The sequence below is a fragment of the Lactuca virosa genome, chromosome 9 (assembly GCF_052849685.1).
Source record: "Lactuca virosa cultivar CGN04683 chromosome 9, Lactuca_virosa_CGN04683_v6, whole genome shotgun sequence".
NCBI classification, from domain to species: Eukaryota; Viridiplantae; Streptophyta; class Magnoliopsida; order Asterales; family Asteraceae; genus Lactuca; species Lactuca virosa.
Genome location: NC_136434.1, coordinates 23,100,839 through 23,117,286, shown reverse-complemented (window position 1 = coordinate 23,117,286; position 16,448 = coordinate 23,100,839). Strand labels below are relative to the sequence as shown.

At 38.9% G+C, this 16,448-nt stretch overlaps 1 protein-coding gene and 1 long non-coding RNA gene across 3 annotated transcripts; both read right to left on the bottom strand.

Moving 5' to 3' along the window:
* Positions 1-2,578: 2,578 nt before the first annotated feature.
* LOC145138682 (glutamate receptor 1.3-like) lies at positions 2,579-5,546 on the bottom strand. The gene is made up of 4 exons (XM_079072722.1): positions 5,213-5,546; positions 3,543-5,114; positions 3,103-3,473; positions 2,579-3,016 (listed from the first exon to the last, which is right to left on the bottom strand). Exons 1-4 carry the CDS (start codon positions 5,517-5,519, stop codon positions 2,690-2,692), a joined length of 2,577 nt encoding a protein of 858 aa, XP_078928848.1. The 5' UTR covers positions 5,520-5,546; the 3' UTR covers positions 2,579-2,689.
* A 7,866-nt stretch (positions 5,547-13,412) lies between these two features.
* On the bottom strand, positions 13,413-16,054 carry LOC145138841 (uncharacterized). Of its 2 annotated transcripts, XR_013721760.1 has the most exons (4): positions 16,019-16,054; positions 15,509-15,686; positions 14,846-15,043; positions 13,413-13,839 (listed from the first exon to the last, which is right to left on the bottom strand). It is a non-coding gene; the product is annotated as an uncharacterized LOC145138841 (long non-coding RNA). The 2 variants fall into 2 exon arrangements; XR_013721759.1 differs by lacking the exon at positions 16,019-16,054 and having other exon boundaries at positions 15,509-15,780.
* Positions 16,055-16,448: the final 394 nt, after the last annotated feature.

Genomic DNA, 16,448 nt, shown 5'->3' with positions numbered 1-16,448 from the left:
GATTTCGGGATCCGGCTCATCCAGATTATGTCTGTCGTCTGCAAAAGTCACTTTACGGACTCAAACAAGCTCCTAGAGCTTGGTTTCAGCGATTCGCAGCTTATGTCACTCAGATTGGTTTCACTCACAGTCACTGCGACTCGTCCTTGTTTATTTTTCGTAGGGTTCAGAGGCAGCTTATTTACTTTTCTATGTTGATGATATCATTTTAACAGCATCTTCTGCTGAGCTTCTTCAGCGCGCCATTTCCCTTTCGGCCGTAGAGTTTGCCATGAAGGACTTAGATGATCTATCTTATTTCTTGGGTGTTGCAGCAACCCGGGACGAAAAAGACATTTTTTTTATCCCAACGCAAATATGCGTTGGAAGTCCTTGATCGGGCAAATATGTCTAATTGCAAACCTTGCAGAACACCGGCAGACATGCAGTCAAAGCTTGATAGCGACGACACTCCCGTCACTGATCCTACCTTATACCGGAGTTTAGCAGGCGGCTTACAGTACCTTACTTTCACTCGCCCGAATCTATCTTTTGCTGTTCAACAAATATGCCTCATCATGCATGACCCACGGGAACCGCATATGAATGCTTTAAAGCGTGTACTACGCTATGTTAGTGGTACCCTAGACTACGGGCTTCAAATTTGTCCCTCCCACACTACGGGCCTTATCACATACTCTGATGCTGATTGGGGGGATGTCCTACCACACGTCGTTCCACGAGTGGATATTGTGTTTTCCTGGGTGACAACCTTCTATCCTGGTCATCCAAACGGCAACAGACTGTCTCCCGCTCCAGCGCCGAAGCAGAATAACGAGGAGTTGCCAATGTCGTAGCCGAAATATGTTGGCTTCGCAACCTTCTTAGCGAGCTTCACTCCCCAGTCACCAAAGCAACCATTGTCTATTGTGATAATATAAGTGCGGTTTACATGTCCTCAAATCCTATTCAACATCAACGCACAAAACATATTGAAATTGTTCTTCACTTTGTACGCGAAAAGGTTGCCACTGTTCGTGTCCTCCATGTTCCCTCCGGACTTCATTATGCTGACATCTTCACAAAGGGACTGCCGACCACGTTATTTAATGATTTCAGATCCAGTTTGAGTGTTTGCTCAAGACCTCCCGCTCAAACTGCAGGGGCGTATTAGCGTAGCATCTATGCATGTATGTATGTTTGTATTTTAGTATAGGCCCAAATCTCTACCTTGTATTATTTAGCCCATATTGTAATTATATTCTATATTAATGAATTTCAAGGCCAAGGGGCAATTCATGAGAAAATAACACGCTTTCAGGTTTGATCGTAAATAACCCAATTATGATAATTAGGATTGTCAACCTCTTTTGCTTCAGCACCGGTTCCCATTGCTATTTTGGCAGCGGGAACAATTGTTGATATCCGTAAAGCTGGACACCCGGAAGAATGGGAATGACCTGCACCTTCCAGAGAAGGAAATTGGTGGGAGTTAAATTGCAGGTGATGGGTATGGCGAGTTTAGAGGAGTTAATAAAAGGAGGTGCCATGAAGACGATTGAGAAAAAGGTTGAAAGAAAAATAGGAAGATATAATTTGCCTTGAATATCCCGTAGGGTTCCATTATCAAATATATATGAGTAACAAACACAGATAAGGATTACAATGCTTTTGAATAACTAGACCTTATCTATACAACAACTTATATATTTGAATATCTATATGCTATCTCGTTGAATTCTGTGTTTACAAGTGGGCCACCAAGGCAAAACGCTCCCTAATGTATCGAATTGCACACAAACCCTTGAAAGGTTTTTTAGTAAAACGTCGGGGGCCCCAAGGCTACGTAGCCCTATAAGTTGAAAATAGCCACTTCAAGTGGCGATTTACTTCTTGATTGGAAATAGAAACAAAATCCAAGATCAAGACCACTTGGTAAGCAAGCGAGCCGAGATCCTTGTCTAAGGTGATTTTCAAGTTGGTCGTGTGTATTGTGTGTAGATGTACCACTTCACATGACCATGTCGTGAAGGGCTTGAATTTTTAATCCGTAACTAGTCCGTTGCCAACCATCGTCACTATCCGTTGTTAATCTATTGCTACTGTCTCTAATATGTCGATATCCATGATAATTGGTCGCAATAGGTTGCTAATCCTTTGCTATCCATTGCTAATCAGAAATTTTAGGGGTTTATTTTTACTTTTCACATAGGACCTTCAAAATTAAAGGACCGGCCCTAAAATTTAGAGTTTTTGTTTTAACTTTGGAATTACAAAACTATGAGATATGTTTTTCTATGAAAATAGGTAACAAACAAAGTTCTAGAAAAAAAAATCAAAAGTACATATATCCCATACACATTTTTTTACTTTGACAAGATCTTAAGTATAGTGATTCCTAGTTAACTTCCTAAAATAAAGTCAAGCTGTTGATTTCACATAACTATCTTGTGTATCTATTCAGGAAGATATTCTTAGAGCATTTACAATATGATCTTTTTCAAGAGTTATTGGGTGAAATAAACTCTTTGAAAGTCAAGAAAACTGATGTGGAAGTTCAATTCAAAGTTTTTTAAAAACAATTCATGTAAGTGGATAACATATACATGCAAACAATAATAAAATGATAGAAATTAAATTGGTGGTTCACATGTAAAAAATTTATGGGCTTATTGAATTGATGAGTTATGCTTATGTGCCACTAACAAGCTCAACAAATAAGTTCTGCTATTGTGGATCTTAAGATGCACCTCAATATCTGCATCTTAATTTTGACATGTAACTTTTCACGAAAAAGACGAACCATGGACACCAAAAGGGAAAATGCCATCGTCCCACCACTTATAAGAAAGAGACCCCTAAACCCATAAAGATTCAAGATTTTTGGCGAAGGGGAAGAAAAATCCTTTGGGATCACCGCATGCCCAGAATCACGTTTTAACCATTTATCCTCTAAAGTTTTCAACGTCCCATCTTGACGCATCTTCGCTATCTCAGTTGACATCTCTCCGGCCAAAGGTGAACCTTTTTGGAACACCTGAAAACATAGCTACCTACATCAGACATGTAAACGTAATGGAGGTAGACTTATGAAAGAAACCAAAAGGATTGAAGAACACTAACAAAGCCAAAACCATTAGTAGTGGACGCTGTTGCGATCAAGGAGAGATCAGAAGAAGGATACATTGCAATGACTGTTTTGAGGTAAGGGATCTCATTGATGATTGCATCAACACTTTCACTTGTTAATGCTTTAGCATAGGCCTCAGGTGAATATAGTTTCTCAATTTTTGGGCCACCAAAGTTCAGTTTGTTAAAGACAAGTCCTCCTAATGGGGAAACACCCAGGAATCCGATAGATATCTGATTCATTCCAATCTGTTGTACAGTTAAAACTGAACTCAAAGTTGCAGTGTAACTTGATGTGAGCACAAGCACTACGAAAACCCAAACCGTGACCACGAATCTTGATAGATTACTTTGCAGTTTCTCCCCTGAAGTTTTAGATATTAATGCCCAAAAAGATCAAATCTTTAAGTAAAGGAAAGATTTAGAGAGCTTACTGTGAGCATAAACAAGGGTTGAAAAGGAAAACCAGAGGGTTGTTCCAAATTGCTGTCTTGCTGAACCTTGAAATTCTTCGTTTGTACCATGTTCGATAAACCAAATGACAAACCCTAAAAAGAGAAAGAAACAAGCACTTGTGACCCAAAGATCTGCACTAAGAGGATCCAAGAAGATCCATGTGCTTTTCTTGGAGTTGTGGACTAGTGTCCCGATTCCCAGATCAGTGAAGGGCAATGTGAAGTCGACATAGAGAGACCTATTTGCTGTGATCGTTATATCCCCAACAGCAGCATCATATTCTTTAAGAAAGATTTTTTCGATAACATCATCATAACTCATTCCATCCTTATAAGGGAGTGGAATAATCTCAACGCCTACGCCATAATCCAAGGCATTAAATGCAGCATTGAAAACATCCCCACAAAAGCCACTGACACCCGATAGATTTGTTATGGGATCAACAGTCAGTTGTAACAAATTCGGGAATGTGGCAAAATCTGGAACCAGAATCCTCAACTTCTTGCCATTGGTTTGTAACATCCTACGCTTTGGTGAAGTTTCAGACCCGCCCGACCATATGATACTTTCCAGGCCATGATTAGAAAAAGAATTTGATTTTCCAATTTCTTTCACAAACTCATCAGTAGCCATCATCCAGAATCCAACCCTCCTATCACCCTTACCAATCACATTTACAACTTCCATGGCTTTGGAGATGGTTCTCCCATTCATAAGCTTGAATTCACCACCTAAACCTTGGAAGTTGACTCTTAACATCTCATCCAAAAGTGATGTGCCAACGATATCCAACTCTTTCGAAACAAATTCTTTAGTTTTTACCCACTCGACAGCAGTGGCTAGCGCGTAAACTGCATCATATGCCCATATCCCATTAGAATCTACCTCCTTAAACTCCTTAAAAGGGTTTAAAGCATAATGTTCCTTCCTCCATTTTGAAGCAAAGTTGTGAAGCTTTCTTGATGCTGGAAAATACGATCTGAAACCCACAGCCCCCTGCATCGATTTGATTGCTTCAGCATCCATGGAATCCAACAAGTTGGTAGTCTTACTTGTTATGATCCACATGTATCCTTCACCCATCATGCCCAACTCTTTTCCCCTGGAAAAAAGATGGGCTGCTAGAGAAGGCGGTGTGTGGATGACAACCACCATGACTTGAATGGTTTGAAGCTTGTGAAGCTCTTCCCCGACTTGTTCTTTGCTGGCAGAGGTCGAAATTAGGCTTGTATGCTTAACTTGTATGCCTTTCTCTTGAAATGCACTAAACATATAAGCAGCCATTTCTCTCCCATCTGTAGTGTCCTCACAGATAACAATCACGTTCTTGGCCTCAAACGATTCAACCATGGCAGCAATGCCTTTGAACTGAGTGGTTTCATCTTCTGCGATTCGAAGAAAGTAAGGATTCGGATTCGAAAAGGGAGTTGTTGAAAACGAAAGAATGGGCACATTGGCTTTGTCTCCCAAAACCTCCAAGAATCTTGCTTGGGCTGTTGATTCTGGACCTATTATCGCTTGCACTTTACTATTCTCCAAAAGATCCAAAGCTGAATGTCCATGATCAATATATTAATTAGTATTCGAAACTAAAGTTTACTAAAAACTAAAAACAAAGAATCAAATATACGAAAAAAAAAGACAATACCAGCAGATAACGCACACAGTGTTTCTCCTTGAGTATCCCTCTTCGTAAAAACTATCCTTGTTATATAGTGATGATTTTCTGTGTAAAAGTCTGAGATAGCCTGGGTAATGCAACCATAAACGATCTTCCCTACCCATGATTCCATGTCAAGAAGCACTCCCACTTGTACTTCCTTGTAAGATGGATCTTCATGTGCTGTTAAAAGGGTTTGAAAGCTAAGCAACATCAATATCAGGAATGAAAATAACCTGCGATTCGCCATTGGCAACCGAAAGTTTAAGTTTCCAGCAGCTAGCTCTTGATGCATCAAGTTGACACAGGTACCTTTTTACAGGTGAAGAAAGAAAATGGAGTCCTGTCAGATAAAAGAACATAAACAAATATATAGGAGTTTAGTATATGGTCTCATGATAGCTCGTTGTTGACATTTGATTATTTTAATTATGCCGCCATGGAAGATCAACATTGACTGGAGAAAAAAATCCTGGTCAGAGCTCTTGCGAGCTATCAACATCTATGCCAACGCCTAATGATTGGATAATTGTAAGCATGGATCAAAAAATGGGTTAGGTCTCATTACGCTCTGGTTACATGCTCGTGATTCATCAACCTTGTACCTAACGATCGGCTAATTGTAAGCTAGCATCATCATTTGACCAAACCTCGGAAATTTTGACTAAAGTGATTAAAGATGTATATTTTGGGTTAGTTTGAAAAAGATAATCGAACTTTGCTCGTGAATCTTCTAGATTAAGTGATTGAAAGACTACATAAATAATGGTTTGGATAAGAAATTGGAGATATAATCAATTCCATGACGATTCTTCACAACTACATATAAATCAAATCTAAGTTTTGGTCCACATAGCTTGTTCCAATCTACATTTTTAGTTTAACTTTTGATTTTTAATATGGCTAGCTAGTCCCTATAGTTTCAAAAACTTGCACTGGTTGGTACTAACTCCCTCAACTTCCATTTGTTCACTACATAAGAAATGATGAAAATGCACTTACTTTTGTCCTTTTTTCTGCTTTCATCCATTTTTCTTATTAATGTCATTTCTAAAACTTGAGTTTTGCCTAATTTCATAATAATTTAATAAGAACCACTCTATTCCACTAGAGGTGAGAAAGACTACCGAAATTCCTGACCCGAACCGTTATCCGTATCAAACCAATTTGGGACAATACTAGGTACTTTTAAATCATGAAATTCGGGATTCAGTACGGTCGGTACCGTTAATGCCAGAAACCGGTACCATACCCGATATTGATATAGTTATTCAGTTTAATAATCGATATCGTTTTTCACCCATTTCGGTACCTAGTATTCTCGGTTCGATACCATGCTCATCCTTATATTCCACCACTATCACGACAACCAGGGTCGTTCCAAACATATTTTGAGCCTAGGGTGAGAGAGAAAAAAAGCCCCTTAAAATACACAAAAATTTCATCAACTTTTTTATATTAACTCGATAATCGAATGAAAATTAGTTGTACTAGCATTTATATATAATAAAGTCTATAAAAATTTTGGGCCCCTTAAAAGATGGGTGTTGGACGTTCGCCCCTACCGCCCACCATTTGGGACGTTCGCCCCTACCGCCCACCATTTGGGACGGGCCTGACGACAACCACCTTATATCACCACTACAACCCCCATACTTACTTGGTCTCCAACAAACCACCATCATCGGTCCACCATTATCGCCACCACACCAACCAACCACCATAGACCCCATATACCCCACACCCACTACTACCCCCACCCCAATGACATCGGCGACAACATGCACCTTAGGTCAATTTCTCGATTGATTAAATTTGAACTAAATGAATTACTCTGAGACCCATTTGGGTACCCACCGTAAATATTAAGTCTATGTGTGGGGATAAACTGATCAAGTTATCGCCTTCTAGGACCACGAAACTATTGCGCGTAAGTAGAGTTCTATGTTCATGGCCATTGAAAATAGAGTTCTAGAGTCCTCGTTATCCTAAATGCTCGATCCCCAATGTCGGGATAAGTTCTTATTGTTGGATCAGCATCCATACATCTTTGGATCAACAATTCGGTATAGAAGCTTTAGTTGGCGACAAGAAGTAGGATTAAGGTCAACCACCCTCCATATGCCAATGCATATGGCATTGATACATGCTATTAACGACAAGAAAACCAATACTAGCCATTCTTGCAATCTTGGCATAGACTCGAGGAATGCTCCTTTAGCATTTGTGTTCTCAGATACACGCTCCTAAGCTTGAGCCAGCATCAACTTTTCCCAATTAGTTGAATTCCCACACTCCATCAAAACATCCACACTAGTTGAATTCTGTATTTTCCCACAAGTAAACAAATGTACAGGCCGCTGCAATAAAGTAGTGCAACGCTTGACGTTTTACTTCCACCGTTGAACGATCACCAGCCAAGCCGATTTGGCTGTAACGTAGAGAGGAAACGGGAATAAGGCAGGGAAAAAAGGTCGATGGTGTTCAACCAAAAAGGGGTAAAGGAGAGGGGCGATGGAGTTACCAAAGGAGGTTGAAACTAGAAAATGAGAGGTGGGCGGAGGAGGTGGGAGGCGGCGATGGCCATCTGTGCAATTTTTTGATCATGTGATCTTAGGGACTAAACCTTAAGAAGGGCAATTAATATACATATTTAAATTCCATCGCAGTTAGGAATAGTATTCTTTTGTCACTTCAAAATTTGACCACAATAGTATAAGATATTGTTAATTTTCGTCCCTACGTCTGCTCTTCACCTCCTTGACTGCTTGGAAATATTTGTGATGTATCTACTTTTCCTTGCTCTCAAGCCTATATCGATTTCGGGTCGTCGCTCCGTTCTTTTCATCTGTCTTATTATTTGCTATGATTGGGTTCATGTTTGTGTTCCAGAAGGAATCAACTACACCTCTACTTCCTCCCCCCTCCCCTATGTGTGGTTAATTGGAATCGATTCTTCAGGTGAAATCACACCATGTTCTTCAAATTTTGGTCTTCGGTAAACCTTCAACTTCGGGGTCTGCAACGATGGTTGTTTGAGAGACAAGAGGCTTCTCCACCACATCATCGTATGTTTATTTTTTCCTAAATTCAGCTTCCATCTATTCTCTACCGCTTTTCCATCGATTTTCAATTGTTCGACCCTACACTAGATTAGGGTTTTTTTGTTTCACTGGATTATGGCTCAATCTTCATACACAATTTGATATTTGGTGTGTACTTTAACAATTTATATTCTTTAACATATCGAATGTGTGTCTGTTTTGTGCGATTGGTGATGAACCACTGAAATAGAGAGATCATTTGAAATCGATTGTTTGTGCTTGTGTGTTCGATCCTTGCTCATGTTATTTTAAGTTTTATAGCCTGCTCTCATGTAAAAATTAGAAATCCGAAAGCAATCTGTTGGAGATGATGAAGTTACAGAATTGAAAAAAAAAACATCCCCTCTGTGTTACTTGCTTTAGACGAACGTTGAACACAGTCAGGTACATTTGTTAAAAATTTGTCATTTTTGGTTTCATTTTCTATTTCAAGTTTTATGATTTTATGATTTTATGATTTTATGATTTTATGATTTTGGGTTTCATGTTTCTTTTTGCACATAGAGGAAAGGAAACTAAAAAATGAAGCACAACAGATGCTTCATCTGAACTTCTAAGAAGAAACGCATCTCGATGTTATTCTCCTTAAGAAATTGATTTTGAAGAAGAAGCAGATTAGGGTGTGATATTCTTTCTACAACTCGGGTTCAAATCCATCAATGGTGACAACGTATCTAATGCGACCACGTGACTGGGCATAGATGTCTGTTGCTTCTAGTTGTTACTATGAACCTGGAAGGTCACAACACGGTGGAACCGTTAGCCGTTCTCCGGGAGGAGGCTCCCGGGAAAACGCTCCGACGGTCAAGCCAGTGGATAGACTTTGATAGCTTTATGGGTGAACTGGGAGAGAACGACTTACTTCTCTAGGTACCGGAGGAGGCCTTTTATACTGAGGCCTCCTGCTAATCCGTACGGGACAAGGGTGTCAGACCCGACAGGATCGGGCGTGCTGATTGGGAAATCGTGCTCCTTGTTCTGTCAGAGCTATTGATTGGTTCAAGTGGTAATGCGTTGAGCATCCTCCTTGCCGTTTGGAGCCGGTATGCTTTGTCGTGGAGTAGAAGGCACCCCTGGCGGGGTCGGACCTTCTCCGCGGGTGCCCTACGCTTAGGGGGGTCCACGGGCGCGAGGTTCTGTCGGACTTGCTCTATTAGGCGTGATCTGCCTTGGGGAGTTCCGAGGCGCGTCTGAGCGCAACTCCTAACTCGTACCGAGGGCACGTCATCAAGTCCCCTAGTCCAGTATTCGTAGCGTTTCTAAACTAGCTATGATGTTCTGGAATTAACTGCTTAGTACACGTGAGATTTTTTGGCAACATGACTGCCCATTATGACAGTCGCTTACATCATTGCGTTAGGGATTTTGAATATACCACATTTCCTTATTCTTTATAAGGGTAAGGTTCCTCCCTATCGGCGTAACCTTTTCCTCTTATTTCTCCTTCTTCTTCGTCTAGGGTTTTCTTTGCTTCCCTCCTGTTTTAATGGTTGCTCAGCCTGGCATTGTTCCTTCTGAAGCTGAATTAAAACTTCTCAACGATGCTTATGGCTTTTCTTTGATGGATGGTGTGGAATTTCCAACAGCTGACTCGATGATTCTCTCCCCTCCTACCCACAAGGTCGACATCTATTTGAAGACTTTCGACGCCGGTCTACGTCTTCCTATCACAGATTTCCAAGAGGAGCTTTGTAACAACGTAAATTTTCAAACCAAAATTTTCAAATTAAAACACATTTTCCTCAATTCAAACATCTCAAAAGTATCATAATATCAAACCATCAAACACATATCCAAAAACTGTATATATAACAAATCCAAGATCCTCTCAAAATATAACTCAAATCTTTGATCTGTGTACAATCAAGTCGGCGCCTTCCCGTGATCCTGAGAAGTACCTGAAACACATAACACATAACACGGTAAACACAAAGCTTAGTGAGTTCCCCAAAATACCACTAATAACTCATTAGCCTCTCATGGCTATACTCAGATAAGACTCTCTGGTCAATGTGTCTCAGTGGGACCCTCTGGTCGCACAACTCAGCTGGACCCTCCGGTCCCTCAACTCAGCAACTCAATATAATACACATCATACATATCACAAGGACAAATAAGCAGGATATCTCAATACACAGTATATACACATAAGACCCTCCGGTCACACACAGATTACCACTCAAGGTAAGTATAGTGAGAAGACTCACCTTGTAAGAACTCGGATAATCTCGAACTCGTATCACCGGTCTAGGCTCTGCCTAACATAACGAAAATTATCCCTAATTAATAACGGCTCTCATTAAAGCTAAACTAACCCTTCTACAAACTCACAGAAGGGTAAAAGACCATTTTACCCCTCCATGGGCTTAATAGTCCACAAATTGACCAAACCCTAAAAGTCAACCAAAAAGTCAACGGCAGGGAGTACGCTGCGCGTACTAGTTCTTTACGCTGGGCGTACTCGGCTGCCATGCAGGCATCGGGGATGCTCAACCCCTACGCTGAGCGTACTGGGATTACGCCCAGCGTACGTCCCAGTTTCACTCTACTCACTCATTTGGTCTTAATCAGTTAAGACCTTGGCTCATATCATAGATCTGGACTCCCTAAGAGCTCTTACTCCATAAAGTTAGTGAGTTTAAGCCTTTGCATGCTGATATGGTTATAAACACACAAAACACTCACTCTCTTAACTCAAAAAGCTTATATCTCATGCATGGCTTGATTCCAACTACCAAGATTGGATTTTTATGACATTACACCACTCATTACACTCAAAGGGGTTGATTCATAGTCTCTGGAGCTCAATATCTCATAAAGTCTCCAACTTTTGGGACAAAACCCTAAAATACTCTATTATGAAGCACAAAACAAAAGATTGAGAAAGCTTGAAGCTTTACACCTCTATGTGAAGCTCCCAACACAGATATGCTCAGATCCAAGGGCCAGGACTCTCACTCCTTCTTCTGCAAAGCTTATTCTTCACTTCAAGAACACAAAAAGACTCTCAAGGGCTCTCAAATGCACTCACAAGCTCACAAGCTCTAAGAATGAAGGTTTAGGGCACAAGAGGGTTTGTTGTCTGAGAATGGTGGCCAGGAATGAGGCCATCATATCCTTTATATAGGGGACTCACCCTAAATTAGGGTTTTCACTTTGGGCCTAGTACGCCCAGCGTACTAGGTGGCTTCCACGTCAAATACACGCATATTAGTACGCTGAGCGTACACTCGCGTATGCCCTGCGTACTCATTCACCACCTTTTCTCACTAAAGGGCTAAAATGGACAAGTGCTCAAAAGGTCAAGGTTAACAAGGTAATACCTGAACTTGGGATGTTACAATTCTCCCCCACTAGAATCAGACTTCGCCCTCGAAGTCATGCTCTGGAAATAACTCTAGATACTGCTCCCGCATCTCGGACTCCGGCTCCCAAGTGCACTCGGACCCCTTCTGATGTTGCCACTGGACCTGAACCAGGGGCACCTCCTTGTTCCTCATAAGCTTCACCTTCCGATCCAAAATCGCAATCGGTCTCTCAATATAATTCAGGCTCGCATCCACCTAAATGTCCTCTAATGGTACCACTGTCGTCTCGTCAGCTACACACTTCCTCAACTGGGACACGTGGAAGGTGTTATGAATCTGACTCAACTCTGCAGGTAGCTCCAACCGGTAAGCTACCTTACCCACTCTGGCGGTCACCCTGAATGGACCAATGTATCGGGGCCCCAACTTGCCCTTTTTCCTGAATCGGATCACCCCTTTCCATGGGGATACCTTCATGAGGACAAAATCTCCAACCTGGAACTCTAGCTCGGATCGTCTCCGGTCTGCATAACTCTTCTGACGACTCTGGGCCATTAGTAACCGCTGTCTGACCTGTTGAATCTGCTCGGTTGTCTTGAGCACTATCTTAGTGCTCCCCATCACTCTCTGCCCCACCTCTCCCTAACAGATGGGAGTTCGACATTTGCTCCCGTACAGAAAGCTCGAAGGGAGGCATGCCAATACTAGAATGATGGTTGTTGTTGTAAGAAAACTCAGCCAAGGGTAGATAAGTGTCCCAACTACCACCGAAGTCCATGACACACGCACACAACATGTCCTCAAGCATCTGAATCGTCTGCTCACTCTGTCCGTCCGTCTGTGGGTGGTAGGCTGTACTGAAATGAAGTCGGGTACCCAACTCCTCATGAAACCTCTTCCAAAACCTGGAAGTAAAACGCACATCCCGATCTGACACTATCGATGTTGGTACCCCATGCTATGCCACCACCTCTCGTACGTAGATCTCGGCCAACCTTTCTGCAGAAGAGCTCTCACTGATAGCAAGGAAGTGAGCACTCTTAGTCAACCGCTCTACAACCACCCAAATTTCGTCAACCCCACGCACAGTCCTTGGTAACTTGGTGATAAAATCTATGGAAATTTGTCCCCACTTCCATTGGGAACCTCTAGTGGCTGTAGCTTGCCATGAGGACGCTGGTGCTCGGCCTTAACCCGGCGACAGGTCAAGCACCTCTCAACTACCCACACCACATCTCTCTTCATACAGGTCCACCAGTAATCTCTCTTCAGATCCAAATACATCTTCGTGGCTCCTGGGTGGATCGAGAATCTCGATCTATGTGCCTCCTCCAACAATACACGACGAGATCCACCTGTATAGGGCACCCAAATCCGTCCATGGAAGGTCATAAGCCCACGACTCACTACAAATAAAATGACATTTAGTGGCACAAAAAAAGTGCCACTAAAAAACAAAAAAGTGCCACTAAAAGCCCCCAAGGAAATCAGCGGCACAAGAAAAAAGTGCCACTAGAAGCGTTGCCACTAAAGACCTTTAGTGACAGTTTTTGCTTGTGTCGCTGCAGGCTTATTGAGTTTTAGTGGCACATTTTTGTTTTGCCACCATAACACTTGTATATTTTAGTGGCATTATTTTTATGCCACTATTTAACTACTAAAATTATTATTTTTATCATTTTTAGTGACATTTTTTAAAACAAAAAAATTATATCAATAAATTATGTCCAATTTTTTTAATTCTAAATGGAATATAAAATAATTAAGAAAATAAGATAATAAATAGGAAACACAATATCATTAACTCAATCAAAACTTGTCTAACAACAATATTATTGTTAATATTTAAAACACAAAAGTTAAATTGAGAAGTTTCCAACAATCCATTCATATATATCAATGCTTTCGTTGACTTTCTCTACCAGTAACTTTGTATATATCAAATCCCCCTTGATGACGATAACTTTATCACCCTTTGTAAAATGTCTTTTCTTTCTTTAATGTATCAGGGTTGCGATCTTCTGTAAGAGCTTTTTGGAAGGCCTTAATTGCATGTTTATAGTCTTGAGAGGTTTTTTTTCCATTTTAATCAAAGTAGCTCCTATTCTTGTCAAAGCCCTTAAAACCATCTTATAATCTGAAGGAAGCTTTAATTTCTTCCTCTTTCTATTTCTTTTTCACAATCTTTGATGCATTCATCATACTGTAGATAATGTAGGCTTAATAATATAAGCTTAAAGTTTAGATCGTATTAAAATGGTTTAAAACATGATCTTATGAAACAAAGTTTGTAACACATGTAAAATCGCTAGAAAACCAATAAAACTGGAATATATATATATATATATATATATATATATATATATATATATATATATATATATATCCGGTAAGAAATTTTTTTTGGTAGGAAGGTAAGAAGTTTTTTTCTACATATTTTTTTGACGAACAAAATAAATGAATCACTAGATGATTCATTTGTAAGATTATTCACAAGAAAAAATTTCCAAAAAAACATCTTTATGATTCATTTTTAAGTAAATTAAGAAAAAATTCATTTTTATAACAATTTTAGTGAATAATAACAAAATCATTGTATAAATGAATCATCGAGATGTTTTTTTGACAAGTTTTTCTTGTGAATCATCTTACAAATGAATCATCTAATGATTCATTTAGTTTGTTCGCGGAAAAAATATGTAGGAAAAAAACTTTTTACCTTCCTACCAAAAATTTCCTTCTTATTTGATCTTGGCAAGATCAAATAAGAAGGAAATTTTTGGTAGGAAGGTAAAAAGTTTTTTTCCTACATATTTTTTCCGCGAACAAACTAAATGAATCATTAGATGATTCATTTGTAAGATGATTCACAAGAAAAAATTCTCAAAAAAACATCTCGATAATTCATTTATACAATGATTTTGTTGTTATTTACTAAAATTGTCATAAAAGTGAATTTTTTCTTAATTTACTTAAAAATGAATCATAAAGATGTTTTTTTGGAAATTTTTTCTTGTGAATCATCTTACAAATGAATCATCTAGTGATTCATTTATTTTGTTCGTCAAAAATATATGTAGAAAAAAAACTTCTTATTTTCCTACCAAAAAAAATTATTATCAGATCTATATATATATATATATATATATATATATATATATATATATATATATATATATATATATATATATATAAACAAAGTAGCTAACCTCTATCAATTTGCCAAAGATTAGACTTGGGTGTATTCAAAATATTAACTTTATGGATAAAAACATTTTGCGATAGCTAAATGCTTGATGTTTCCTTCTCAATGTCATGGCCAACTGATGATTTCAGGGATGAACTTCTAGACTAGCTCCTTTAGGTCAGAAGATTGGGCCTGACTCACCATGATCTCCCTCATCTTCCTATGAATTTAACAATATTAAATATAAAACTATATTTAAGTCATTATGAGGTGATCTCATAGAAAAAGAAACAACATTTATCTTTCAAGTATATTTTAAGAGAGACAATCTAACCTGACTCACATACAATTCGCAAAAAAAATGCGTACATATTGCATTTTTTGGATAACATAAACATCGTAAATACTCTAATAAACATATTGATAAAAAAAATAAGGTTTCCATTTCTAACGAAGAAAAGGAAACACCCTAATTTTTTAATACACTAAAGTCTAAATTAGACAAACTAACCCTAATTATGATCCTAATAGAAATTTTGCAGTCAAATACATTAAACAAAGCAATCATCAAATTGCAAACAGATGTTCAAACTTCCTATACTAGATCATTCTATAAATCAATTAAACATTTAATACTGAAAATTTTCAAATAATTTATAATTTAGCAACTACAATTGCCAATTACCTGAGGTGGCCGAGCTTGAGGTGGTTAAGCTCAGAGTAGAGAGACAGTCACGGGTTGGGTGTTCTAATTCCGATTGATAGCTGAGTGCAAAAGCGAATATTTGTTGAGTGTTTCCAAGTCCAATTGAAATTTGAGTGCTTCGAGTTTAGAATCGAATAAAATTGGTTGCCAAAGAAAGCTGCATATAAACACCTACAAGGGTGAGAACATGAAAACAACGACATGTAAAACAAGGCTTCTTTAATCAAATTTCTAATCCAACTTGATGTATTCGCCTGTACACGAAGCTTCTTAACTTTTTCATTTTTAATAAAAAATTCAATTTATTTGATTATTGGTAGAGCACTCTGCCAGTTAAATCAAGATAAGACTAGGCTAAGAACGCCACTTAATCAAATGCCAGGACCAAAATAATCATGAAAAATCCAACATGTAACAAGAAGAAATAAGTAATAAAAATAATAGAAAAGATAGAATTAGTAAACAACATGTTGTTGGATGGAACATTACTAGAAGGAAACAGAGGTGAACTTTCGTCAAACAGTTGGTGGGCAAGAAATAAGTGAGCATATAACTCAAACTCAAATATATCTTAACATAGCTTAAAAACAAAATCATATAAATATATTTGAGAAACTTAATTTTCGATGTCATTGGGGCTATATAAGTAGAGCATACTCACTTGTAAATGAAAATTTGAAAACAGAACCAACTTCACTTATTCGAGCAAACATTTGTTTAGGGGGTGTTTGGTTTATCTTTTGAGAGGCCAAAAGGACTTTTGGAAAAAGTTACAAAAAGTCAGTTTTCCTTATATCAAAATCCCAAAAGTAGCTTTTAAAATGTTTTTACCAAACATCTTTTCCCTTCTATCTTTTTCTAAAAGTCCTTTTGGTCTCTCAAAAGATAAGCCAAACACCCCCTTAGTTACATAAACCAA

What these genes read in the sequence shown, in the direction of transcription:
- LOC145138682 (XM_079072722.1), bottom strand. Translation starts at nt 5,519, where the DNA reads ATGCATCAAGAGCTAGCTGCTGGAAACTTAAACTTTCGGTTGCCAATG. An exon ending in ACTGTGTGCGTTATCTGCTG is followed by an intron (nt 5,115 to 5,212) that starts GTATTGTCTTTT and finishes ATGGACATTCAG; the next exon opens with CTTTGGATCTTTTGGAGAAT. An exon ending in AACCCTTGTTTATGCTCACA is followed by an intron (nt 3,474 to 3,542) that starts GTAAGCTCTCTA and finishes CTAAAACTTCAG; the next exon opens with GGGAGAAACTGCAAAGTAAT.